Source organism: Lathamus discolor, chromosome 2 (genome assembly GCF_037157495.1).
Source record: "Lathamus discolor isolate bLatDis1 chromosome 2, bLatDis1.hap1, whole genome shotgun sequence".
Classification (NCBI taxonomy): domain Eukaryota; kingdom Metazoa; phylum Chordata; class Aves; order Psittaciformes; family Psittacidae; genus Lathamus; species Lathamus discolor.
Window position 1 is genome coordinate 159,797,955 of NC_088885.1, and position 27,727 is coordinate 159,825,681.

At 56.6% G+C, this 27,727-nt stretch overlaps 1 protein-coding gene across 1 annotated transcript; it reads left to right on the plus strand.

Annotated features, from left to right (window-relative positions):
• The first annotated feature begins 3,719 nt into the window (after positions 1 to 3,719).
• LOC136009002 (1-phosphatidylinositol 4,5-bisphosphate phosphodiesterase gamma-1-like) lies at positions 3,720 to 26,057 on the plus strand. Its single transcript, XM_065669074.1, has 32 exons — positions 3,720 to 4,607; positions 11,949 to 12,098; positions 12,183 to 12,276; positions 12,356 to 12,403; positions 13,016 to 13,100; positions 13,233 to 13,313; positions 13,403 to 13,437; positions 14,228 to 14,300; positions 14,387 to 14,488; positions 14,568 to 14,686; positions 14,772 to 14,857; positions 15,037 to 15,157; positions 15,249 to 15,417; positions 15,693 to 15,812; positions 16,018 to 16,125; positions 16,227 to 16,414; positions 16,597 to 16,797; positions 16,943 to 17,062; positions 17,916 to 18,099; positions 18,385 to 18,462; positions 19,309 to 19,412; positions 19,603 to 19,699; positions 20,577 to 20,643; positions 21,021 to 21,184; positions 21,532 to 21,628; positions 21,754 to 21,978; positions 22,852 to 23,000; positions 23,510 to 23,624; positions 23,839 to 24,000; positions 24,622 to 24,710; positions 24,832 to 25,016; positions 25,095 to 26,057. Exons 1-32 carry the CDS (start codon positions 4,388 to 4,390, stop codon positions 25,144 to 25,146), a joined length of 3,888 nt encoding a protein of 1,295 aa, XP_065525146.1. The 5' UTR covers positions 3,720 to 4,387; the 3' UTR covers positions 25,147 to 26,057.
• The last annotated feature ends 1,670 nt before the right edge of the window (positions 26,058 to 27,727 follow it).

Consider the following 27,727-nt stretch of genomic DNA (forward strand, 5'->3'; position numbering starts at 1 on the left):
GAAGGTGGTGATATTTTAAGACCTTTCTGGCTTTGTTTTGACCTAACAGCACCAACTCACCAGGACACCACTGAGCTGCAAGCGAAGCAGAGGCTGATGCCCATGTCCAGCAGTAACTCAACCATGGAAAGCCACAGAGGGAATGACACTGCCCTATTCCTCCTGAAATCAATTTTTCCTGCCATAAGCTGCACCTGATGAATCATGGAATGGTTTGGGTTGGAAAGGACCTTAAAGCTCATCCAGTTCCAACCCCTGCCATGGGCAGGGACACCTTCCACTAGAGCAGCTTGCTCCAAGCCCCTGTGTCCAACCTGGCCTTGAGCACTGCCAGGGATGGGGCAGCCACAGCTTCTCTGGGCACCCTGTGCCAGCGCCTCAGCACCCTCACAGTAAAGAACTTCTTCTTTATCTCCAACCTGAACTTCCCCTGTTTCACTTTGAACCCATCACCCCTTGTCCTATCACTACAGTCCCTGATGAAGAGTCCCTCTCCAGCATCCTTGGAGCCCCCTTCAGACACTGGAAGCTGCTCTGAGGTCTCCACGCAGCTTCTCTTCTCCAGGCTCAACAGCCCCAATGTTCTCAGCCTGGCTCCATACAGGAGCTGCTCCAGCCCCTGATCATCCTCCTGGCTTCCTCTGGACTTGCTCCAACAGCTCCATGACCTTCTTATGCTGAGGACCCCAGAACTGCACCCAGTGCTGCAAGTGGGGTCTCACAAAGCTCCCTTGTGTTTTGGTGGGGGCTTGCTGGCATCTCTTGGTGGAGCTTTGCAGCAAAGGTCCTTTGGTGCATCCATGGCTCATTGAACATAGCTCTACCCTCCCAGCATCGACACTGACAGCTCCATCGTGTCCTAACAGCTCCTGTGACCCGCACAGATGAATCATGTCAGGGTTTTAAGAGAAATGCATGGATTTTGGGTGCTCAGCATCACCAGTTTGGGTGGGTGATGCACACTGGGGGTCACATGTGGGTGAGAGGGAAGCTCCAGCTCCTCTACCCCCTCCACCCTCCATCGGGTGCTTTGCTTTGGTGGTGCCTTGCTTAAAGCTTTACTGCAGAGAAGCTAAAATTAAAGCAGTGCCTCCACTGCATACTGAACCCAGAGCATTCCTTCTCCACCCTCGTGTTTGGATGGACATCAGAAGCCAAACCCAGGCTGTCAAATCCCCTGTGTACAACCAATCTGCTATTCTGATCCTCAATCCACCGCAGCTCACTGTGGTTGGGAAGTTCAGTTCTCAGCCTTGTGTTCAGGGGGCTCCAAAATGGGATTTGCCTGGAAATAGGAAACAGAAACACAAGAAGCCAGTGTCCTTGCAGCTTATTGCCTCAAACAAAAGCTCATTCTGCTCCAGAGACAGCGGGGAAAAGGGAATTAATTCATGGATAAAGAAAGGAAAAAACCCAAACAACCAACCTCCAGGATCTCATTTTCATCCTGTATGTCCCCTAAATTCTTTGGGAACTGGGAGTTTTGGAGCCATTCAGTGCAAAGACAGGACCTCTCCTTGCCATCCAGTCAGCCAAGACCCTTAATGTGGGTCCAGCCTTCAAGAGGGTAAAAGCCTAAATGCCCTCATCCTTGCTGAGCCACCCTCATGTGGCCCAAAGCTGTTCCCCAGGTGTCCAGCCCCACTGAAGGAATAGCATCAGAGAGCCATGGAATGGTTTGTGTTGAAAGGGACCTTAAAGCTCATCCAGCTCCAACCCCTGCCACGGGCAGGGACACCTTCCACTGGAGCAGGGTGCTCCAAGCCCCTGTGTCCAACCTGGCCTTGAGCACTGCCAGGGATGGGGCAGCCCCAGCTTCTCTGGGCACCCTGTGCCAGCGCCTCAGCACCCTCACAGGGAACAGCTTCTGCCTAAGAGCTCAGCTCAGTCTCCCCTCTGGCAGGTTCAAGCCATTCCCCTTGGCCTGTCCCTACAGGCCCTTGTCCCAAGCCCCTCTCCAGGTTTCCTGCAGCCCCTTTAGGCACTGGAGCTGCTCTCAGGTCTCCCCTTCACACAGCAGAGGGGCAGGATCCCCTCCCTGAGCTGTTGTTCACACTCTTGGGGTTCAGCCCAGCACACGGGGAGGGCTTCTGGGCTCAAGCACTCACTGAAGCTGAGTCATGGGGAGCTTCTCCTCACCCAACATCCCCAAGTTCTTCTCTTCAGGGCTGCTCCATCCATCCATGCATCCATCCATCCATCCATCCATCCATCCATCCATCCCTCCATCCATCCATCCATCCATCCATCCATCCATCCATCCATCCATCCATCCATCCCCACTCTATATTGATACTGGGGATCACCGCAACCTCGGTGCGGGACCTTGCACTTGGCATCAATGAACTTCCTGAGGTTCACCCAGGCCAAGTCCTGCTGGGGATGCCAAAAGCTCCGTCCCTGCAGAAGCAATTGGAGACCGCACCAGCAAAAACCACCGAGAGGGTGTTCTGCTCCAAAGTCTCTGTCCCAGCATTGTATGGTTTTAGGTGTAAAGCTACAAACTGCTTTAATTTGCAGCCCCTTCAATGTGTGAGTATCAAGATGTGTTGGCATGCCCCGTGCCATGACCCCAGTGCTTTCCAGTGGGTCCATATGTGCCACCACCATAGGGGCCAGTGCTCTTCTCAGCTCCTGTTGCTGCAATTCAGATGGGTGCACACATAGATGGAACATTTCTCCTGACCCTAAATCCCTCCCACTGCTGGGAAATGTCCCTTGCTTGGTGCTCCACCGCAGGGCCCTGGGAAGCTCTGGGATGAGATCAGGTATGGCAGTGGGAGAGGGAGAAGTAAAGCAGAGTTTCCAGCAAGACAAGAGTTAAAGTCAAGCCTTCTTCTCTATGGATTTTATCTCTGGAATGGTCTGCACAGCTTCCTGCTCCTCCATCTCCTGTGTCCTCTGTCCCACAGGGGCTGCTGAGCCTTCATCACTGGACCCTAGGGTCCCTGAGCTTCCATCACTGATACCTGGCATGCCTGAGCCTTCATCACAGGGATCCCCAGGTATCTGAACCTCCATCATGGGGACCCCAGGGTGCCTGAAGCTCCATCACCTTAACCCCCAGGTACCTGAATCTGTATCACCAGGACCTTGATACGATCCAGGAGTCTCAGAACCCCTCCAGGCTGAAATCCCCAAAGCATGTGGCTGGGGAGGAAGCCCCTGTCCACTCCCTGCATCCACGGTCCCACCTGCCCCAAATCCCTGCACAAAGCATCTGCCCCATAACTTATCCAGCACCCACCCAAGGGACAAAACAGGGGCTGACACCCACCCAAGGGACAAAACAGGGGCTGACAACCACCCAAGGGACAAAACAGGGGCTGTGACACCAAGCCCTGTCCTCGCTGCCTTCCCCCCTCTATGTTTCTTCCCCGACCACAACTCCCAGCCCTTTTCTTCCCCTATACTTGAGGCAGGACAGAACTCATACCAGCAATGACTCTGGTCACTCGTGGGGCTTCAGTGACCAGCGTGGCAGCGGGGACAACCCGGATCTAAAGCCGCAGCAGCCTCTTTCACCTTGCTTTCACCAACCAACCAGGTTTTCCACCCAAACAAGCGGCGGCACGGCCTGGAAGCCTCCCAAAGCCACTTCTCCATCCTGACTTCCTCTAGATGTCACCCTCAGCCGCCTTTTCCTCCCGCTCGGCTTTCCCTTTCTCCAAGATCCTGCTTTGCTTTTCCCCCCTCCCTCCCATTCCTTTCTGATCTCTTTCCGGCCATGTGTGATTGCAGTTTCCTCTGGGCGTCCATTTCATCAGCCCGAAATTAAGGAGAAGACGAGAAGAGCGGAGAGAACCCCCTTTATCTTCCCCACCCATCACCACCCCAACCCCGCATCCCGCATCCCTCATCCCACCCCACCGCCACCCCGCTGCTCCCAGCGCTCACCCTCAGCACCTCTTTTCCACACCCCTCTTCCAACCCCGGCCCCGCTTGGCCCGGAGGCCGGGGTGGGATCCACCAGCATCATTTTGGGGGTGACTTTGCTGGTTTTTTGGGGTTGGGGGGTGGGGGTAAAAATACCACCCTTTTTTTGCCTGCAAAGGGGCCGGATGGTTTTTGTGTCCCCCCCGGTTCTGAAGCTCAAGGCCAACGCCACCGGTGCTGCTCATCTTCTCCCACCGTCGCTGGATGCCAACGCCGGGGCCGGATTCCACCTCGGCGAGAAGGTCGCGGTACCTCCAGCCCACCCCTTTCCTCCCCACCGTCACCAAGCGCGGCTCCCGGTGCAGCCGAGGGGACATTGTCCATAGAGGAAACCCACGCCCGGGGCGAGCGGAGCCGATCCCCAGGGAGGTTTCGGCTCTTTGGTTCCTCCTCTCCTGCATGAGACAACCCCGGCTCTGCGGCTCCGCCGGGCGATGGCCGCGCACTGAAGATGTCCATGGCCAGGCTCAACAGCGTCAATGGCTTCCTGGAGGACGGCAGGATGGAAGCAGGGGACATGGGCAGGATCCTTCGCTGCCTGGAGATGGGCACCGTCCTCACCTTGTTCTACCAGAAGAAGTCGCAGAGGCCGGAGAGAAGGACCTTCCAGGTGAAGCTGGAGACCAGGCAGATCATCTGGAGCCGCACGCCCGAGAAGGTGGAGGGGGAAAGTGAGTATCAGGGGATGCTGATCAGGGGGATGTGATGGTGGGATGCCCACTCAGGTGGGGTGCCTGGTTGTGGGGTGCCTGGCTGTGGTGGTGGGTCCTGCCATAGAGGGGTGCCTGGTTATGGGGTGCCTGGCTGTGGTAGTGGGTCCTACCATGGTGGGGTGCCTGGTTATGGGGTGCCTGGCTGTGGTGGTGGGTCCTGCCATAGAGGGGTGCCTGGCTGTGGTTGTAGGTCCTACCATGGTGAGGTGCCTGGTTATGGGGTGCCTGGCTGTGGTGGTGGGTCCTACCATGGTGAGGTGACTGGTTGTGGGGTGCCTGGCTGTGGTGGTGGGTCCTACCATGGTGGGGTGCCTGGTTATGGGGTGCCTGGCTGTGGTGGTGGGTCCTGCCATAGAGGGGTGCCTGGCTGTGGTGGTGGGTCCTACCATGGTAGGGTGCCGTGTTATGGGGTGCCTGGCTGTGGTGGTGGGTCCTACCACGGTGGGGTGCCGTGTTATGGGGTGCTTGGCTGTGGTGGTGGGTCCTACCATGGTGGGGTGCCGTGTTATGGGGTGCTTGGCTGTGGTGGGAAGTCCTAATGCGGTGAGGTGCCTGGCTGTGATGGGGTGCTCTACCATGGTGGGGTGATGGGTTGTAAGGTGCGTGGCTGTGGTGGGATGCCTTACCATGATGTCCAGACACAGTAGGGTGTCTGGCCACAGTGGGGTGCATGGCTGTGATGGGGTTCCTGGCCATGATGGGGTGCCCAGTGCAATGAAGGTCATGGCAGGGCGTCCAGCTGTGGTGGGGTGCCTGGAAGTAGTGGGGTGTCTGGCTATGGCCGGGTGCCTGGACACAGTAGGGTGCTAGAACACAATGGGGTGTCCTACCATGGTGGGGTCTCTGGCCATGATGGGAGTGCCTGGACATGGTAGGATGCCTAAAGATAGAAGTGAGCAGCCCTCACCTCATCCAACCCACTTCCTGTGGCTTGCCAGTTGCCATGGGGGTCAAGCTGCTGCTATTCCATGCCCAGGGCTTTATACCCTCCCTGACAAGGAGGTGGCCATCACCCGACCTGCTCATGGTGCTTTTAACCCCAAACCAGGGTGCTCAGGCTGCTGGGGCAGGCAGCAGCATGGACTGGAGCATGGTGGTGGCCCCTTGTAACCCATGAGAGGACTTGGCCAGTTGGGCTCTGCCACACATGCATTGATACTGAATCAATGCAAAGTTTGTACTGGTGGCACAGGAGATGTTCCTACTGGAGCATCCATAAAAGTCAGCTTTACTTATGGATTTGCTGGTGGCTCGTACATTGTTGGGGCATACTCTCACCGTTGGGCATCAGTGGGGCTCCATGCACTGGTGCTCATCACCTCAAGGCTTGCACCTCCTCTTAAATTGAGCTAAAAAGAGCCAGTGGATGAAACCACGAGGTTGGGGTGACATGAAGCTCTACATCACTTCATCCCACATCCCCACGTGGTGAGGAGCCCAGGTTTTGGGTATCATCTCACTTGGATGCTGGCAAAGGCCACACTGGAGGTTTGGGAAGTGACAGGTACCTTTCTCCTGATGGACTCAGAGCGCATCGTTAACAACCACCAATCACCCACCCAAAACCATCACCCACCTCTAATTCTGTGTGAGACAGAGCAAAACCCAGGAGGGATCAGCTCCTGCATGGTGGGACCAACCCTAAGCTGCACTGGCAGCCATGGCGAGCCTTAGAGCTGGGAAGGAGGGTGGCACCCAGAGATGAGCATCAGCCTGGGCAGGATCCAGTGCTTGTCCAGACCTGCTGAGTGCAGGAGCAGGTTTGGAGGAGGAGGAGGGATGGGTTATGGGAGGAAGGACACCCGTCATTGGAGAGGTGGGTTTTGGGGAAAAGCCAGTTCTCCATTGATGGAAAGAACGTGTTTCCAGCTCCTTGGGTGCTTTTGGGAGCACCACATGCTGCCAGGTTGGGGTTTTGGGTCACTTATGCTGCTCTGCCTCAGTTTCCCCACCAGAGCCTTGGGATCTGTCTTCTCCCATGTGACAGCCCAAAACCCTCAGTGGGAATGAGTAGACATTCCCTCCAAGGGCGAAAACAAAGGAAAATCCCTCTGGACATGGCACAATTCTGCCACTCAGTTCCACCACTTGCTATCCTCAGTCCAGAGTGAGAACAGCTCCATCTTGAGCATCTTCACCCCCTGATACAGCCCTTCTCCATGCTCACACATCACTTGCTGTGATATTATGGAAGCACCAGGGTCTCCTCTTCATCCCTGAGGTCTTGCTCCCACCCTGCATCTAACCTCACCCCTGCCTGGACCATTTTATCCCCCCTTCAGGCATGCACTCCCCTTTCAGAGGGATGGGTGGGACACCCAACACCTCTGATGTCTCTGTTAGGGACTGGCAGGGCTCTTCCCTAGATTCCTGGCTCTTCCCTGGATTCCCAGTGCCACACAAGCTAATTACATGCTTCACTAAGCAGCTGATGGCCACGTGTCTATGCCAATGGGGTCACCTTTAGTGTCACCTACAAAGTTAACCTCATCCTGAAGGGTTTCCACCTCATTGCCCTCAGCAGACCCTGGTCCCTAAGGAGATCTAGCAGAAACCAGCAGAAAATAGCAGAAATGAGCCCAAAATGGCTCTTTGCATGAGATTAAAAAGAATAGGGGTGAAGGCAGCTTGGCAATCGCAGAAACATATCTGAGGGGTGGTTTGCTACCACAATGATAGTTTGGGATCACACCTCCAGCCTCACTAACACCAAGTAGTTAGAAATAGGACCATTTGGAGCCAGATGGGGTTTAACACCGTTGGACCAGGAGGAAATCCCTTATTTCAGGTCTTAAATGAGCTCCACACCCCCAAAAGTCACCCAAACCCCCCTGTGCAGAAGGGTCTGAGCTGCCACGTGTCCTGCAAGAAAGGATGCCCAAGGTGAACGCAAGGGGACATGGCTCATGCCACAGCAGCACTACCCAGGCCAATGGGATTTCCCAGCACAACCATTCCCTCCAGCCACTTTGGCTTTGCTTTTATCCTAATGCATTAAGAGAACTCTCAGCATCCCTAAAAGCCTCTGGGCAGAACCTGATCCCTCAGCGTCTTCCAGCCATTTCAAACCTCCTTTGCCCCACGCTTTGCATTAGAAAAGAAAAGGGATTTTCACAGCTGGAACTGACTTCCAGAGTGTTTTAATGCCCAGGACCCGTGAGACAATGCGGGGAGGAGTTTGGAGCCATGGTTCAGATATGAGCCCTGCAAATCCGCTGCAGATGTGGCTTCCAGGAAGCCGCCAGCCACAGATGCATTGTGCAGCCCCTGTGCCGCTCCCTCCTCCCATGGCTCTTCATGGGGCTGGGTTATTTACCCCGAGGAGGAAGACTTGGGGCTGTTGGGTGAGGAGGAGCTCCCCATGACCCGGCTTCAGTGTGTGCTTGAGCCCAGAACCCCCCCCGTGTGCTGGGCTGCACCCCCAGAGTGTGAGCAGCAGCTCAGGGAGGGGATCCTGCCCCTCTACTGCGTGAAAGGGCGAACCCCTGGAGCACCGTGTCCACCTCTGGGGTGCCCATGGAGCTGTTGGAGCAAGTCAAGCTGTTGGGGCTGTTCAGCCTGGAGAAGAGAAGGCTGCGTGGGGACCTAATAGCAGCCTTCCAGTATCTGAAGGGGACCTATAGGGATGCTGGGGAGGGACTCTTCATCAGGGACTGTAGTGACAGGACAAGGGGTGATGGGTTAAAACTTAAACAGGGGAAGTTTAGATTGGATCTAAGGAGGAAATTCTTTCCTGTTCGGGTGGTGAGGCACTGGAATGGGTTGCCCAGGGAGGCTGTGAGTGCTCCATCCCTGGCGGTGTTCAAGGCCAGGTTGGATGAAGCCTTGTGTGGGATGGTTTAGTGTGAGGTGTCCCTGTCCATGGCAGGGGGGTTGGAACTGGATGATCTTGAGGTCCTTTCCAACCCTGACTATTCTCTGATTCTATGATAAGTCCAGAGGAGGCCACAGAAATAAGCAAGGGAAAGGAGCACCTTTTGCACTCACCTTTGCGGAGAGAGCTGGGCTTGTTCAGCCTGGAGAAGAGGAGGCTCCAGGGAGACCTTCGTGTGGCCTTTCAATGCTCATAAGAAGGGCTTATAAGAAAAGTGAGGAGAGGCTCGTAGTAGGGCCTGGAGTGATAGGATGAGGGCTCATGGCTTTAAACTGAAAGAGGGTGGGTTCGGAAGAGATATAATGAAGAAATGCTTTACAATGAGGGTGCTGAGGCGCTGGCACAGGGTGCCCAGAGAAGCTGTGGCTGCCCCATCCCTGGCAGTGCTCAAGGCCAGGTTGGACACAGGGGCTTGGAGCACCCTGCTCTAGTGAAAGGTGTCCCTGCCTGTGGCAGGCTGGGGTGACTCGATGACCTTCAAAGGTCCCTTCCTACACCAACCATTTGCTGATTATGTGATTTTGTTGTTATTGGCAATGCCCAGAGGTTGGGTCCAAGGCTGGATCCTGGAATCCTTCATCCTTGAAGCGGGGGGATGGCCACATTGCAAATTGTTGGTGGAACCCTGATAGCCACTGGCTTCTTGCTCCCCTCTGATGTTATGTCGATGAGGGGGTTTGAGGTTGAGTGTTTGTTTTTTAACCTATAAACCCATTTTTACCCCCAAATATCCTGTTTGCACCAAAGCAGGTTTGCTCTGAGCCATGGGGGCTGCATGGGGACAGCAACCGCGTTTCATTTCTTGAATCATAGAATCCCCAGGATGGTTTGGGTTGGAAGGGACCTTAAAGCTCAGCCAGTTCCAGTCCCTGCCACAGGCAGGGACCCCTTCCATTAGAGCAGGGTCCTCCAAGCCCCTGTGTGCAACCTGGCCTTGAGCACTGCCAGGGATGGGGCAGCCCCAGCTTCTCTGGGCACCCTGTGCCAGCGCCTCAGCACCCTCACAGGGAAGAACTTAGAATCATAGAATAGTTTGGGTTGGGAAGGACCTCAAGATCATCCAGTTCCAACCCCCCTTCCATGGGCAGGGACACCTCACACTAAACCATCCCACCCAAGGCTTCATCCAACCTGGCCTTGAACACTGCCAGGGATGGAGCACTCACAACCTCCCTGGGCAACCCATTCCAGTGCCTCACCACCCTAATATCTAACCTAAATCCTCCCTGTGTCCATTTGAACCCATCACCCCTTGTCCTATCACTCCAGTCCGTGATGAAGAGTCCCTCTCCATCATCCAAGGTTGAGATTTAAGTCCCCAAACCACTGCACGCACAGGCTGCAGGCCTCCTGTGCATCCCTTGTGCTAAACTCCCACCCTGATCCATGCAGTTTGGCTCGTGTCACCCAGCCAGGGAAGCTGGATAAAGCCTCCAGTGTTTTCTGGAGCTCTTTTGCCAAGAAAAACCATTCTGCACCTTTTTTTCCTGCTTAATCAGCTCCATTTCTCCCCCGTTGCTTATTCCTCCCCTTGCATTCAGCTTTTCTTTCCCCACTCTGAATTAAGCTGAAGGTTCCCATCAAGCCACCAGCCTCCTACACTCTTCCCAAGCGCCCGGAAATGAAGCTGGGCTGGGAATTCTCCGGGAAATGACCCATTTCCTCAGCAGGACAATACCCTGTTGCAACGGTCCGGCCACCCTGGGCCACACAAAGCCCTTTCCGGTGGTGGTGGCTCAGCCCCAGTGTGCAAAGCTGTGCTGGGGGGTGATGCTCATGGTATCGAGGACAACTTTAGGTGTTCTCACTAACATCATCATGTTGTTATGCTGCTCCTGGTGGGATTTGTCCACTTGGGAAAAGCAGGGTTGGAATTCTGCCCCGGTGAGGAAGACCGCGGTCCGGAAACCCAACCCTCCCGCTGCCGGTGGGGCTTTATATAGCAGATAATGAGAGAGCAGCAGCGCAGGAAAGAAACGCCCTGTGGTCGGGGCTGCCACAGCTCCAAATTGCCACCTTTGGGCAGACATTTCCAGTTCAAAGATCAGCTCAGCCTAACCCGGAGCAGGGTCTGTCCTGGGGAGGAGAAGGAGAAGGAGAGGTGGTTGGAGATGTGCTGGTGAGGTTGCACCTCGGATCCTGCGTTCAGTGCTGGGCCCCTCACTGCAAGACACATTGAGGGGCTGGAGCAGGGCCAGAGAAGGGCAGCGGAGCTGGTGCAGGGCCTGGAGCACAGCGGTGATGGGGAACGGCTGAGGGACCTGGGGGGTTCAGATGGAGAAGAGAAGGCTCAGGGGGGACCTGATGGCTCCCTACAAGTGCCTGAGAGGAGGATGGAGCCAGGAGGGGCTGGGCTCTGCTCCCAAGGAACAAGGGATGGGACAAGAGGAAACGGCCTCAAGCTGCACCAGGGCAGGTTTAGATGGAGCTGAGGAACAATTCCTGCCCCAGAGGGTGCTCAGGCATTGGAACAGGCTGCCCAGGGCAGGGCTGCAGGCACCGGCCCTGCAAGTGTTCACACAGCGTGGAGACGAGGCCTCGGTGCCATGGGGCAGTGGTGGCCTTGGCAGTGGTGGGGAATGGTTGGACTGGGTGAGCTGAAAGGGCTTTTCCAACCTATTTGATTCTACGATTCTATGATTCTATGGTTGGGATGGAACAGGCTGAGCCTGGAGGCCGTGTGGCACCCACAAAGCCAGGAACCCAGTGGGCAGCATTGTCCGGATGCAGCATCCTTGGGAAACGAGGAGACACAGGAGTGTGGTGCCATCGCATGCCTGGAGGCGGTGCTGCAGGGACACCTTGTCCTGGGGACACGATTCCCTCGGGGACACATGGCCATGGCACCCATGGTGCTGTCACACAGCTGCAGCAGTGCTGCAGGAACATGCCATCCTGGGGACAGAGTTCACTGGAGGACACATGGCCATGGCATCTATGATGCCATCATGCACTAACGGGCAGTTCCACAGGGATGCTCCGTTCTGGGGACATGGTTACCTGAAGGACATGCAATATCCATGGTGCCGTCACATTAGCAGACACATCACTGGAGGACAGTGGGGACATGTCTGCCTGCAGGACACATATCACAGCCCCCACAATACCATCACACACCCATGGGCAGTTCCATGGGGATGCCCCATGCTGGGGACAAGGTTCCCCAGAGGACACGTGGTCTCCTGGAATCATAGAATCATGGAATAGTTTGAGTTGGAAAGGACCTTCAGATCATCCAGCTCCAACCCCTTGCCACTGGCTCACAGTAGACCATGTCACCCAAGGCTCTGTCCCACCTGGTCTTGAATACTGCAAAGGATGGAGCATTCACCACTTCCCAGCTCCTGCAGCTTCTCCAAGCCCTACACATGGGTCCACATCAGAAGGGTGGCAATGCACAGCCCCATGTTCCTCTTTGCCCACAGTCGACATTCGGGAGATCAAGGAGATCCGCCTGGGGAAGAACTCACGGGACTTCGAGCGCTACCCTGAGGATGCCCGCAAGCTGGACTTCACCATGTGCTTCATCATCCTCTATGGGATGGACTTCAGGCTGCGGACGCTTAGCGTGGCCGGTGTGTGGACCCTCAGCTCTCACCTTGTCCCCAGCATCCCACCTCCCTCATCCCAACCTCACCGCCCTCCCCTTCCTCCTCCAGCTTTCTGCGAGGAGGATATCAACCTGTGGATAACGGGCCTCAACTGGCTGGTGGCGGACACCCAGAAAGCCCAGACCCCACTGCAGATCGAGAGGTGAGGAAGGATCCGGGACCCCATCTGGGTTTGGTTGCGCATGGGGCTGAGCACCCTCTGTCCATCCCTTCCTTCTCAGGTGGCTACGGAAGCAGTTTGATGGGATGGACCGGTCACGGGAAGGCAGGTGAGCACTGGAACAGCCCCGTGCTGGGAAGTAGCTGGTGGGTTTGGTTGGACAGGGCTGTATCCCTCCAGTTGCCCCCCAGATCTGGAGGCTGAACTGGGCTGGGGGTGAGGTTTATGGGACAAGGTGGTACCAGGTTATTTGGGGTGCTCAAAGGCACCAAAAATCAAGACACTCAAGTGCAGGTGCCCTCCTTGCTGCTGTAAGGAGCATGGAAGCCGTGATGCCCCCTTCCACCAGCACCAGGAGGGGCTGTGCCATCAATGCAGCCTGTGAACATCTCCCCATGATAGGAAACATCTCAAGTCAAGTGAATGTGGACTTAAATGATTATAGGGTTGGAGATGGAGATCATCTCCAGATGGGGTGATGGCTTATAGCACCCAAAGGTTCTTGTGTGGCCTCCATCTAGCCAGCTGTGTCCTCACACTCGTGTCAGACCCCATGTAATAGGGGTCCTGTGTCACTGTGGGGTTCCATAGCCCAGTAGGGTGGAAGCCCAAACCCAGAGACCAGCAGGATTTGGGGTGGGACCCTTGGTGTCAGGAGCTGGAACCTATCCAGGCATCATCCATCCTCTGTGGGGTCTGACACCAGCTTATCTTCTCATAGCATCACAGTGAAGGACCTGAAGGCCATGCTGCCCCAGGTGAACTACCGCGTCCCCAACATGAGGTTCTTGCGGGACAAGCTCGTGGTAAGGACCCCTTGAGCACCTCAGCTATGCAGGGACATGGTCTTCAAGCCTCCACATCCGGGCTGGAGCCAGCCCTGGGGTCACTGGCCATGGTTGGGTGACCCCACTCTCAAGCAGCACCATGTCCCACAGGAGGTGGAAGCCAGGAATGAGATGACTTTCTCCCACTTCATCCAGTTCTACAAGAACCTGATGTTTGATGCACAGAAGTCGGTAGGAGCCATGGATTGTCTTCCCAAGTGTCCCCCATCCACTGTGGTGTGTCCCCACCAGCTAAACCTGGTCCCTCCTTTGCCTTGCAGGTCATTGAGCAGCTGGAGCTCTCCTTCCCCCTGCGGTGAGTACCCGGGAATACCACGGCTCCCATCCTGTCTCCCATCCCAGCTCCCATCCCAGCCGAGCTTGCAGGGGTCGGATCCATTGGGTGGGCAATGCAGGAAGGCTGTGGGGCAGAGCAGGGGATGGGAGAGGGAATGAGAGTGGGATGGGATTGGGGATGAGAATACAGATGGAAGTGGAGATCGGAGAAGATATGGGAGAGGGGATGTGAGCAGAGACGGGAGCAAAGATGGGAGAAGGGGTGAGAGAAGAGATGTGAGAAGAGATGGGAGTAGGAATGAGGGAGAGGGGCTGAGAGCAAGAACAGGAGCAAGAATGAACTGAGTTGTTAGTGGAGATAGGAGCAGGGATGGGAGCATGAATGAGCAGAGATGAGAATAGGGATGAGCAGGGACAGGAGTGAGCAGGGATGGGAGGGGGACTGAGCACAGGAATGGGAGCAGGGATGAAAGTGGGATGGGAGAGGGGATGGGAGCAGGGATGAAAGCAGGATGGGAGTGGGGATGGGAGCAGGGATGGGAGTGGGAATGTGTGCCAGGGATGTAGGACATGTCGCCTTGCCCTACTCCCTGTATCCTTGGACAATGCGGCTGGGTGCCCACCTCTCCAAGGTCACAGCACATCTTGAGGTTCCCATTGCATCCCCATGGCCTGTGCTTTCTCAAGCTCCTTACCAGCTGTAGGAGTGGGGGCCACAGGGAGGCTGAGCTGAGATGCTGGAGCCCTTGACTCTTCCATGGGGTCTACCCCAACTCCTGGTCCTCACTGGTGGCCACTCCATGTCTCAGGAACGTGGACCGCCCCGAGCTGTGCCAAATCTCCCTCTATGACTTCCAGAAGTTCCTGCTGCATGACCAGAAGGTGGGTGCTCTTAGAGATCCCTGTGGCATCCCTCTCAGGGAACTCCCATGGGATGCTCCAGCCTGGTTCCCCCATTTGCTCCCCAGGAGCCCTGGGCCAGCGACGTGGGCATGGTGCGGGACTACATGTGCACCTACCTCAAGGAAAGCTCCACAGAGGCATCAGACCCCTCCTTCCAGTTGGATGAGGTGGGTGGCCCCATGCAGCACTCACCCAGGGCTGTCTCCCCAGCCCTGTCAGTATCTGACCTCTCTCTTCCCTCTCCAGTTCCTCACGTACCTCTTCTCCAAGGAGAACATGGTGATGGACGCCAAGTATGAGCGCGTGGTGCCTGAGGAGATGAACCACCCCTTGTCCCAGTACTGGATCTCATCCTCCCATAACACGTAAGGACACAGTGGGGTCTCCTTGGGTACCATTGTGAGCATCCCATCACCCTGGCCGCTGATGGTCCTCCTCTCTCCTCTGTAGATACCTGACAGGGGACCAGTTCTCCAGCGAGTCATCCCTGGAGGCCTACGCCCGATGCCTGCGCATGGGCTGCCGCTGCATCGAGTGTGAGTCCCCATGGCACCTCCCAGAGATGCTGAGCCCCCACCCAGCAGCTTATGTCACATCAGAGACACCATCCCCTGTACCCATCCTATGGCACTGGGGTGTGGTGTCTTCCGTGGCCTTTAAGGGCTCATGGTCCCCAGAGCTTAACGTGTGTTAACCAATGTGTCTCCCAACTCAGTGGACTGCTGGGATGGCCCAGATGATCTCCCCATCATCTACCATGGCCACACACTCACCTCCAAGATCAAGTTCCTGGATGTGCTGCACACCATCAAGGAACACGCGTTTGTCACCTCCGAGTAAGCCCCAGCTCCCCACTGACACTGGGTTGTGCAGACAACCTCTCCTCCACCTTCATCAGAGACCACCATTCCTACCTGCTTCCTCCAGGTTCCCCATCATCCTCTCCATCGAAGACCACTGCAGCATCGTCCAGCAGAGGAACATGGCCTCCCACTTCAAGAAGGTCTTTGGGGACATGCTCCTCACGAAGCCAGTGGACATCAATGCTGATGAGTTGCCCTCACCCACCCAGCTCAAGAAGAAGATCCTAATCAAGGTAGGGAGTGGGCACCACCCCAAACCCCTCTTTGCAGGAAAGGCAAGGGTTGGGCTGGGAGGGATGGTGATTCTCCCAAATCTTGGGACTCTGGAGTGATATCCCTCTGTGCACAAGTAGGACATCTCCCCAGTGTTCTACTGCAAGAGGTGATCAAGGGGAACAGGGAGTGGTGGAAAGGGACGTGCAGGAGCCCTGAGTCCTGAGGGCTGAGAGCTCAGAGTGCTGGGGACACCATTCCCACCACTGATCTCCCCATCCTGGCCTGTTCCCAGCACAAGAAGCTGGTTGAAGGGAACCTGTATGAAGAGGTCTCCACTGCCAGTTACTCAGAGAACGACATCAGCAACTCCATCAAGAACGGCATCCTCTACCTTGAAGACCCCATTGACCACGTAAGGGTTGCTCTGCCAATGGCATCCAGGGGCCAAGCTGGGTCTGTCAGATAGGAATGAGCTTTGGGGTTTGGGTTGGTCATGGGCTCTCCTAGACCATTGCAATGATGTGGGAGACAGGAAGGGACAGAAAGAGGCTTTTCAAAGCCCTGTCCCTTCATGTCATCATTCTTCCCACCTTGGTGATGCTCTTCCTCCCTCCCAGACTTGGAGCCCCCATTATTTCGTCCTGACAAGCAACAAGATCTACTACTCAGAGGAGACATCCCGCTACCAGTTCAATGAGGATGAAGAGGAGGTGGAGCAGAAGGAGGTGTGTGAGGAGCAGGATGCATCCAAGGGCAGGAGGGCTTAGTGAGGACCCCATGAGGAGGCTGAGGTGGTGCCAACACCCATTTTGGGCTGAACTTGCAGGAGTTCAACAACAACGAGCTGCACTTCACGGAGAAGTGGTTCCACGGGAAGCTTGGAGGTGGCCGTGACGGGCGGCAGATCGCTGAGAAGCTGCTCCATGAGTACTGCACCGAGACGGGCGGCAAGGATGGCACCTTCCTGGTGCGCGAGAGCGAGACCTTCGTGGGCGACTACACCCTCTCCTTCTGGTAGGAGCCGCAAGGGGAGGTAGGATCCCATCCGAGCTGGTCTGATCCCCCTACCAAGGGTTGGACCTCTTTGGTTTGGTGGCTTTTTGGGGAGGGAAATGCCACCTTTTTGTGACTGCTGAGCATGGGATGGTGGGGACATGGACACAAATTGACTCACCTTTCCCTCACAACCATGGCAGGAGATCAAGCCGGGTGCAGCACTGCCGGATCCACTCAAGGCAGGAGGCCGGTGCCACCAAGTTCTACCTGACGGACAACCTGGTCTTTGACAGCCTCTACAGCCTTATCTGCCACTACCGTGAGGTGCCTCTGCGCTGCAACGAGTTCGAGATGCGCCTCACCGACCCCGTCCCCCAGCCCAACGCCCATGAGAGCAAAGAGTGAGGATGCTCCTTATCCCCATCCAGTTCTCCTCAATCCCTTGGGTCCACCAGCCTCCTCCATCTCTGGTGTGAGGTCTTGGGTGCCACTCTGGGGGTGAGGATGCTGATGGCACCCCACCATCTCCATGCTTTGCCCGCTTAGGTGGTACCATGCCAGCCTGACGCGCCTGCAGGCTGAGCACATGCTGATGAGGGTCCCACGGGATGGAGCCTTCCTGGTGCGCAAGAGAAGTGAACCCAACTCCTATGCCATCTCCTTCCGGTGAGTGTGGCCATCCCAGCACCTCAAGGCTGGTTGGACTTGGCTGTGGTTGCCAGACAAGATGAGAACTGCCTCATTCATAGGATCATGGAATGGTTTGGGTTGGAAAGGACCGTAAGATCATCCAGTTCGAAACCCCTGTCATGGGCAGGGACACCTTCCACTAGAGCAGGGTGCTCCAGGCCCTATCCGACCTGGCCTTGAACACTGCCAGGGATGGAGCATTCACAGCTTCCTTGGCAACCTGTTCCAGTGCCTCAGCACCCTCACAGTAAAGAACTTCTGCCTTATCTCCAACCTGAACTTCCCCTGTTTCAGTCTGAACCCATCACCCCTTGTCCTATCACTCCAGTCCCTCTCCAGCATCCCTGTAGTCCCCTTCAGACACTGGAAGCTGCTCTGAGGTCTCCATGCAGCTTCTCTTCTCCAGGCTCAACAGCCCCAGTGTTCTCAGGCTGTCTCCATAGAGGAGGTGCTCCAGACCCCTGCTCATCCTCGTGGCCTCCTCTGGACTTACTCCAGCAGTTCCATGTCCTTCTTATGTTAGGGACCCCAGAACTGCACACAGTGCTGCAAGTGGGGTCTCACAAGAGCAGAGTAGAGGGGCAGGATCACCTCCTTCTTTGACCTGCTGGTCATGCTATATTCATGTCTGTTGTGACTCCATGCTATGGATCAGCAATGGTGGAACACATGATGCTGTCATGGGGGAACGTTCTAGCTGCAGTGATGGGAAAGCCACATCCTCACCGTTGTCACCCCCATGGCATCCCTGCTGGGGTAGGACATCATCATCATGAAGCCAGGGTCCAACCAGCCCTCACATGTCCCTCCCTGCCTCTCCTTGCCCCAGGGCCGAGGGGAAGATCAAGCACTGCCGCATCCAGCAGGAGGGTCGGCTCTTCATGCTGGGCAGCTCGGCCGAGTTTGAGAGCCTCGTGGACCTCATCAGCTACTATGAGAAGCACCCTCTCTACCGCAAGATGAAGCTGCGCTACCCCATCAACGAGGAGACCCTGGAGAAGATGGGCACCACCGTGAGTGAGGATGGTGGGGCTCTGTGCCATGGGCCTGTCCCCAGCTTCATCATGGTGGGAAGTTCTCCTCCAGCCTTTTGGTTGAAGCCCAACTAGAACCAGCCAAACGCATTCCACAGCCATTGCCCACATTGCTCCATCATAATTCCCCTTCAACAAGTTGCAAAGGGATATTAGGTCCTTCTCAGCCTCCTCTTGATCACACATGGTAGCCCAGATCCCACTGCATCCTCTAGTAACCACTATCCACATCCAGGTGACCCACTAAGGCATTTCTTCTTGCAGGAGTTGGACTATGGAGCCCTGTATGAGGTGCGGACCCCCCACTTCTACGTAGAGGCCAACAAGATGCCAATGGCAAGGGTAAGAGACTGAGCTGGTGTCCCTGAGAGGTGGAGGTTAGTGAGACGTGGCTCCTGGATGATCCCCCACTAGACCCACCACATCTCCCACCACTGGCCTTGGAAGTGGTGATGTTTTGTTGTTTATTTCTGACCCTCAAGTGATGCTGGAGCAGGACTCTTCCCACATCACCATCCCTTGGGAAGAGTCCAAGCTCCAGTGACAGCACTGTCACAGTGTGGTGGTGGGAGTAAGTCTCAAGAGAGCCCAGCCTGCAGCAAGGACCTGACACAAGTTTGCCCCAACAACAAGGAAACCCCTGTGGATGTCTTTACACTGGAGAACCCCAAAAGAGCAGGTTTAGGGTCAATTCCCAGGTGGTGCAATCTCCATCCTCGGAGGTGTTTGGGACCAGGCTGTGCTCAGAGCTGACCCTGGAGGAGGATGCCCCAAAGTTCCTTCCCTGTGATGCTACAATCCCATGCTCCTGCACTGCTGTACCTCAAAGGTCCCTTTGCAGCAGAGCAGCTCTCAAGCCAGGACCAGACATGGGAAACCTCAACCCAAAGGGGTATTTTCCCCTGGGATTAACCCCTTGACTGCACCAGAAGAAACCACTGGGGAACGCAGAAGAGGAGCCCACATTGTGCTGAACATGCTGGTCCTCCAGGGCCCCCTACAATACCTCAGTCCCCTCTAACACATCTCACTGCTGGTGTGACCTATTTGGGAGCATCATTTTGGGGTGTAGGACCCTCAGGAGCCCCCACACTTCACCACGGGTACTCAGAGAGCTGAGCTGAGTAGGGCACGGTGACCACCAGCATCCCTGGTTGGTAATGCATGTCCCCCTCTCTGGTCACCCAGTGCACAGTGAAGGCTCTCTACGATTACAAAGCACAGCGTGAGGATGAGCTGTCCTTCTGCAAGCAGGCCATCATCCACAACGTGGACAAGCAGGATGGCGGCTGGTGAGGGCCATGGGGTGGCCCCTGGGTGGGCATCACCAGGGGTGGGAGGTGGAATGGACACCCTGGGTTTTAACTGCCTCCTTTTCTGTCCCCCTCAACCCTTCTCCAACCACTCCCAACAATGCATGTAGCATGAACACCCCTCTCCCCCAGGTTGGTCCATTTGCCTTGATCCTCTCACCCCTTGCAGGTGGCGGGGGGACTACGGGGGCAAGAAGCAACTGTGGTTCCCAGCCAACTACGTGGAGGAGATTGTCAGCACACAAGCACAGGAGCAGGATGAGGCCGTGAGTGCCATATCATAGAGGCATGGAATGGTTTGGATTGGAAGGGACCTTAGAGCTTATTCAGTTCCAAACCCCTGCCACAGGCAGGGACACCTCACAGCAGACAGTGCTGCCCAAGGCTCTGTCCAACCTGCCCTTGAGCACTGCCAGGGATGGGGCAGCCACAGCTTCTCTGGGCACCCTGTGCCAGCGCCTCAGCACCCTCACAGTAAAGAACTTCTTCCTTATCTCCAAGCTGAACTTCCCCTGTTCCAGTTTGAACCCATCACCCCTTGTCCTATTGCTACAGTCCCTGATGAAGAGTCCCTCTCCAGCATCCTTGTAGCCCCCTTCAGACACTGGAAGCTGCTCTGAGGTCTCCACGCAGCTTCTCTTCTCCAGGCTCAACAGCTGCAATGTTCTCAGCCTGGCTCTATACAGGAGGTGCTCCAGCCCCTGCTCATCCCTGTGGCCTCCTCTGGACTTGCTCCAACAGCTCCATGTCCTTCTTATGCTGAGGACACCAGAACTGCACACAGTGCTGCGAGTGGGGTCTCACCAGAGCAAAGGGGTAGAATCACCTCCCTTGACCTGCTGGTCCTCACACATCTGGGACCAAAGCCACCTGAGATGCTGCCAGTCTTGAGCCAGCCCTTATTTAGAGGCTGGAGGATGCTCCCAGCCCCACTCCAGCTTTTCTGGAAGCTGGAGGATGCTCCCAGTCCTGTGACAGTCCCAGAGGCTGTGGGATGCTCAGCCGTGGAGCAGAGCATTCCAAGAGGTTCTTTCTTCCCTTCTTCTGCTCACACTTGGACAGTTTGGAGGGCTGGATGGAGTGGGCACCAGGCTTAGCCCCACATGGCTCCTCCACCCCCCCTTCTTCCTTCTTCTCTTCCAGTCAACAGAAAACAGCCCCCTGGGGAACTTCTTGAAGGGCTTCATTGATGTGCCGTCCTGCCACGTCGGTGAGTGTCCCACCATATCCCCACCATGGCTGTGGGAGCCTTCTGGGATGGTGCACACCCCATGCTGCAGCTCATCACGCACAAGCTTGGCGTGATGTGGCAGGGAGCAACATGGAGCTGGGTTTGGAGAGGGAATTTGGTGGACTTTGGAGGTCCAACTGATTCAGGGGACATCTGTCTCAAAGGACAATGCATGGAAAGCTGAAACCATCCATTAGAAAGATGGGATCCTCGCAAGAGGAGGACCCCAATGGCTGGTGGGATGCCAGGAGGGGCTGGTGGGGGCCAGGGAGTGGGACCGCTGAGGTTTCGTTTGCTCCACAGAACCATCCATTGGGAATGTCTTCGAGTAAAGCCCCCCTCTGATGTCCTTATAGTTATCTCCAAAGACGGGAGGAGCTCCAAACCATTTGTCTTCACCATCCATTCCCAGCAGATGTCCCACGCAGCCCAGTCCTTGGATGTGGCCGCAGACACGCAGGAGGAACTCAACGAATGGGTGGCCAAGATCCGAGAGGCCACGCAGAACGCGGATGCCAGGGTGAGGGGCACCGTGGTGCAGAGCATGGGGTGGATTGTCCCATCCTCCAGCGGATAGAATCATGGAATCATGGAATGGGTTAGGTTGGAAGGGGCCTTAAGATCATCCAGTTCCAACCCCCTGCCATGGGCAGGGACACCTTCCACTAGAGCAGCTTGCTCTAAGCCCCATTCATCCTGGCCTTGAACGCTGCCAAGGATGGGGCAGCCACAGCTTCTCCAGGCACCCTGTGCCAGCACCTCAGCACCCTCACAGTGAACTTCCACCTTATAGCTAAGATGGTCCTCAGTGTCTCCAAAGGAGGAGACTGAGGGGAGACCTTCATCTCCTTGTTTTCCCTTGTGCAGATGCAAGAGGGGAAGATCATGGAGCGGAGGAAGAAGATCGCGCTGGAGCTCTCCGAGCTGGTTGTCTATTGCCGCCCGGTGCCCTTCGACGAGGACAGTAAGAGCTGGAGAAGGGGGATGATGGGATGAGCATGGGAAGGGATGGATGGGGGAAGCTAGTCATGGTGGGCCACCAGATGCCATCAGAAAGACCTCCACTGATGGCCACCTTGGTGCTTTCAGAGATAGGCACGGATAAGGCGTGCTACAGGGACATGTCCTCCTTCCCGGAGACCAAGGCGGAGAAGTACGCTAACCGCAGCAAGGGCAAGAAGTTCCTGCAGTACAACCGCCGCCAGCTCAGCCGCATCTACCCCAAAGGGCAACGCCTGGACTCCTCCAACTATGACCCATTGCCCATGTGGATCTGTGGTAGCCAGCTTGTGGCCCTCAACTTCCAGACACCCGGTAAATCCTGCTCCTGGGTGGCTGCTGGGCTCATCATAGAATGGTTTGGGTTGGAAAGGACCTTAAGGTCATCCAGTTCCAGCCCCTGTCATGAGCAGGGATGCCTCACACTAGACCAGGTTTCTCATCCAACCCATCCAACCTGCCCTTGAACACTGCCAGGGATGGAGCATTTACCATTTCTCTGGGCAACCTCTGCCAGCGCCTCAGCACCCTTATGGTGAATAGCTTCTACCTTATGCCTAACCTGAGCTTCCCGTTTCACTTTGAACCCATCACCCCTTGTCCTATTGCTACAGTCCCTGATGAAGGGTCCCTCCCCAGCATCCCTGTAGCCCCCTTCAGACACTGGAAGCTGCTCTGAGGTCTCCACGCAGCTTCTCTTTTCCAGGCTCAACAGCCCCAGTGTTCTCAGCCTGTCCCCATACATTAGGTGCTCCAGCCCCTGTGCATCCTCTTGCCCTCCTCTGGACTTGCCCCAACAGCTCCATGTCCTTGTTATGCTGAGGACACCAGAATTGCACACAGAGCTGCAAGTGGGGTCTCACAAGAGCAGAGTAGAGGGGCAGGACCACCTCCTTTGACATGCAGCCCAGTATACAGTTGGCTTTAAATCCCTGCAGGTCACCCCAAAATCTCCATCCCCAATGGCTCTGCCCTGTTGCTCAAGGTGGTTTGGTTGATCTCTCCAACCTTTGTCCTCATCCTGATGGGGACATCTCCATGCAATTCTTGGGTGCTTCATGCATCCCTGCCCTGGTCAGGGTTGGGGGCTTTTAGCAGGGGTTTTGCCAGGGCAGGACCTTCTACACAAGGACCATAGGAAGGTCCCTGAGCCCCAGGCTCAGATCTTCTCTGTCCTCATGGCCACAGACAAGCCCATGCAGCTGAACCAGGCCCTCTTCATGCTCGGTGGCCGCAGTGGCTACGTCCTGCAGCCTGACATCATGAGGGATGAGACTTTTGACCCCTTCGACAAGAACAGCCTGAAGATCGTGGAGCCCATCACGGTCCAGCTGCAGGTAAGTGGGTGAGGACAGCAAGTCCACCTCGAAGTGGTCACCATCGAGATGGGGACTCACTCGTTTTGGGAAAACCGGGGGTGGATTTTGCGTGTTTCAGCCATGTATTTCCTCCATGGAGTTTGTCACCCCATGATCTCTTGGGTTTCTTGGTCATTTTCCTCATGCAGCATCATATTTCCCGGGGACAGCCCCAAAATTGCAGAGCTGAGCCTAACCTAAGCAAGGGGCTGGGGGGTCAAGTAGATAAAGCAAGCCCAGAAGCACCTTTCTCAACCCTTGGGTAATTGTGGGTTGGTTTGTAGGCACCTGAGCCTTGAGCAGGGCACGAATCCAGAAGTTTCTTGGGTAATTTTGTGGGTCCAATCAAGTAAACTCAACCTCAATCATAAATAAGTTGTAGTGTGGCCAGCTACGGCCATGAAGCTTTTGGCAAGCCCATGGGGCTGCCTTGAGGAGTCCTTCCTCACCCAGCATGGTTGGATCTCACCCTCCTCTTCCTCCCACAGATCCTTGGTGCCCGGCACCTTCCCAAGAACGGGAGGAGCATCGTGTGTCCCTTTGTGGAGGTGGAAGTGTGCGGCTCCGAGTATGACAACAGCAAGAACAAGACGGATGTTGTAGGTGAGGGTCCACGTGGGTGATGTTTCCACCCTGGGATGCTGGGACAACACTAACTGTGGGCTTTGGGGTCCTCTTGGACATCACCTTGTGCATGACGGGGTTTCATGGAGGAGTGAAGAGGAAGGCAGCTCCCACTAAGGTGCTGGTGCCATGCTGGAGAAGTCCATGGATCTGGTCCCATTCTGACCCTCTCCACTCTCTCCTCACCCTCCAGCTGACAACGGCTTCAACCCTGTCTGGCTCTTCAAGCAGTTTGTCTTTGACATCAATAACCCTGAGTTCGCCTTCCTCCGCTTCGTGGTGTATGAGGAGGACATGTTCAGTGACCCCAACTTCTTGGCACAAGCCACCTTCCCTGTCAAGGGCCTCAAAACAGGTATGGTTCTTCCGTCCACACCACCACCATCATCATCATCGTCATTTGGTAGGACAAGGGGTGATGGGTTTAAATTTAAACAGGGGAAATTCAGGTTGGATATAAGGAAGAAGTTCTTCCCTGTGAGGGGGGTGAGGCACTGGCACAGGGTGCCAAAGGAAGTTGTGATTTCTCCATCCTTGGCAGTGTTCAAGGCCATTTAGAGCCTTGGGCAACCTGGTCTAGTGTGAGGTGTCCCTGCCCATGGCAGGGGTTTGGAAGTGGATGATCTTAAGGTCTTTTCCAGCCCATTCTGTGATTCTATGATCATAGAATCATAGAACAGGTTGGGTTGGAAGGAACCTTCATAGTTCTGTTCCAACCTCCCTGCAATCATCATCATCATCTCTGCAGGGATATGGCCATGGTGAGGTATTGAACAGGCTTCCTAGGGCAGTGGTAGAGTCAGCATCCCTGGAAGTGTTCAAAAACCATGTAGATGAGGCCCTCAGTGATCTGCTTTAGTGGTGGCCTTGGTGGTGCTGGGGTAAAGGCTGCACTTGATGAGCTTAAAGGTCTTTCCCAACCCAGCTGATTCTGTGATTCGCTGGTGCTGAGCTCATGTCATTGTGTTGTGTCCAGGCTACCGATCAGTGCCGCTGAAGAACAGCTACACCGAGGACCTGGAGCTCGCTGCCCTCCTCATCCACATCGAGATCATCAACGCCAAGGCAAGTGGGCCAGGTGGCTTGGGGAACCTTGTGCCTCAGTTTCCTCATCCTGAACAAGGGGGAACAGCCCCCTGGGGTGTCCTGGCCATCCCACCAGCCTCACCCCCTTGTGTTGGAGCAGGAGGAAGATGAGGAGAACCTCTACTCGTCCATCCAGCAGCTGCGGGACCGTGCCAGTGAGCTCTCCAACCAGGTCTCCAGCTACGAGCGCACCAACGGCTGCGACTCCCGCTACCAGCAGCGCCTCGACGAGCTCCGGGCAGCCCAGGAGAGGCTCATGGAGCTCACTGAAGTCCGCAACCGCAAGTGAGTGTCCCCTCCCCGTGGCCTCAGGAGGTGCCTCTTAGGATGGGCCCTAAAGGCCATCGCTCTGCTCCCCACCAGGTTGATGGAGAAGAAGAAGAGGGACCGGCAGATGGTCACCAAACGCAGCTGAGGTGGATGGACAAATGCCCTCCAGCCCGTTGTGGACCTCCCCTGTCACCTCCTCTCCTGCTGCAAAGGGAGGTGGGGTGGCTGGAGCTGGACGCCTCCATGCCCAGGGCTGGGTGACAGAGGGGTGACAAATCAGGGGACAAAAGGGGATTTCACTGTTGCCTGTGAGGTTTCTCCTTTGGGGCGAAGCGAGAGGTGTAAATCCCAAGTGCCTCCAGCTTCATCCCCTGTCCCTTGGGATTCATGACCACGTCCCTGTCCCCATGGGATGGCCACCATGGCTCTTCTTCACCCTGCACTCTCCATCTCCCACCACCGCGTGGTGTGGTTGAGCCCTGTGAGTGATGGGGAAACTGAGGCACGGGTGCTCGGCTGGTCCAGGATGGGGCAGGGTCAGCCACCTCCATCCTGGGGACAGGGGACAGGACTGGCTGGCAGCAGGGCACCAGGATGGGGACACAGGGGACACTTTGGGGGGGTTAAAGGGGGACATTTTGCCCCCCCTGGCTATAAATATCTGTATTTTCTTCTTTTATCCAGCGTGTACATACAGCAGGGGGGGTGGGGGGTGTCTGGACCAGCCACAGTATTAGGGCACAAGGGGTACCCCAAAATGCCCAGAGATGTCCCCAACATGGGCACCAGGGAGCAGGGGACTAGGCCTGGGGGTGCCCATGGGGCAGGGTGCCCTGAGCAGTCACCAGGCAGACACAGGCACCAAGATGGGACAGCGATGTCCCCGAGGTGATGCCAGCCTTGGCACCAAACCCTGGGATGGGGACAGATCCTGGTGGCAAAGCCAATGGAGGTGGTGCCTGGAGACATCTCGGGGTGTCCCCTAGGCTTGGGGTGTCCCAACTGGGGAATCTGTGTATTCTTTGTATGAAAATAAATCTATTTAGCCAATATTTATACCCCGCTGCCATGGTCTGGTGTCCCCAATGCCAGCTCTGCCCCCAGGGTGGTGGCTCCAGGATCCTGGATCCAGTGGGTCACCCTTGTCCCCATGATATATCCCAGCAGCAGTGAGGACAAGGGATACAGGACCTGAGATGCAGGGCAGAGGACCAGGAGACACAGGCCAGGGGATACAGGCCATGGATGCAGGGATGATGGATACAGTGCGGTGGGGATGCAGGGGCCAGGGGCATGGGGATTCAGGGCCATGGGGTCAGAGGGGCATGGGGATACACGGCTGTGCAGACATATAAGACAGGGCCATGGGGACACAGGTCTATAGGGACATGGGACACAGTCAAGGGAGCACAGGACATAGGGCTGTGGGGACATGGGACACAGGGCCATAGGGACACAAGGCTATGGAGGTGTGGCTATGGGGATGCAGGGTCACAAGGCCTTGGGGGGACAGGGCTGTGGGGACACAGGGACACATGTCTGTGGGGACAGAGGGCTATGAGAACATGGGGTATACCAGCAAGGGGACATGGGACACAGGGGCCATGTGGACACATGTCTATGGGGATGCAGGGTCACGGGGCCACAGGACACGGGACTATGTGGGCATGGGACACGCCGCCATAAGGACACAGTGCCTTGGGGACACATGGCTATGGGGATTAAGGGTCACAGGGCCACGGTGACACACAGTCACAAGGACATGGGACACAGGGCTATGTGGACATGGGATATGGGTACATAGGATACGGGGCCAGGAGGACACAGGGCTCTGGGGATACAGCATGATGGGGCCATGGGGACACAGGGGCATGGGCACCCAGGGCCATGGGGGCACGGGGCCATGGGCACCGAGGACCATGGGGACACAGGACCATGAGCACCCAGGACCATGGGGACACGGGGCCGTGGGGATGCAGTGGCACAGGGACATTGGGACACAGGGCCATGGGGACACGGGGCCATGGGGATGCAGTGACACAGGGCCATGGGGATGCAGTGACACAGGGCCATGGGGACATGGGGCCATGGGCACCCAGGACCATGGGGACACAGGGCCATGGACACCCAGGGCCATGGGGACATGGGGCCATGGGGATGCAGTGGCACGGGGCCATGGGGACACAGGGCCATGGGCACCCAGGACCATGGGGACACGGGGCCATGGGGATGCAGTGGCACAGGGACACGGGGCCATGGGGACACGGGGCCACCCCTCGGGCACCCCACTTACGCATCACGAGGCGGAGCCACGCAGCGGCACCACCCTCATCGCTCCTACTAGCCCCGCCCTCTCCTTTTCATTGGCTCCCGCGCTGCCCTCGCCGCTCCCCATTGGCTGTGGCAGCCCGGGCGGGCCGGAAGCGGCGCTGTGGTGGCGGCGGCGGCGGTGGCAGTGGTGCCAGACGCGGAAGAGCGGGGCTGGGCGCTGCGGACGGTGAGAGCCGGGGCAGGGGGGCCGGGCATGGACTCCCTCCCCCGGGACCCCCCTCAGACCCCGGGCACCCCCCTCCGGCCTCCCCTGTGCCTGCCCCTCCTCAGACATCGCCCACAGCCGCCCCTTCCCCGGCCCTGGCGCCCTGTGGGGCCGCTGCCGTGTGTTCCCCCCCGCCCCGTTACCTCAGGACCGGCCCCGGCTCCATTTACTGCCGCGGCTTCGCCCTGAG

Excerpts from the sequence above, each read along its gene's own strand:
- LOC136009002 (XM_065669074.1), top strand. The coding sequence starts at position 4,388 with ATGTCCATGGCCAGGCTCAACAGCGTCAATGGCTTCCTGGAGGACGGC. Across the intron at positions 12,277-12,355 it reads ACCCCACTGCAGATCGAGAG|GTGGCTACGGAAGCAGTTTG; the intron begins GTGAGGAAGGAT and ends CTTCCTTCTCAG. Across the intron at positions 13,438-14,227 it reads GAGCTCTCCTTCCCCCTGCG|GAACGTGGACCGCCCCGAGC; the intron begins GTGAGTACCCGG and ends TCCATGTCTCAG.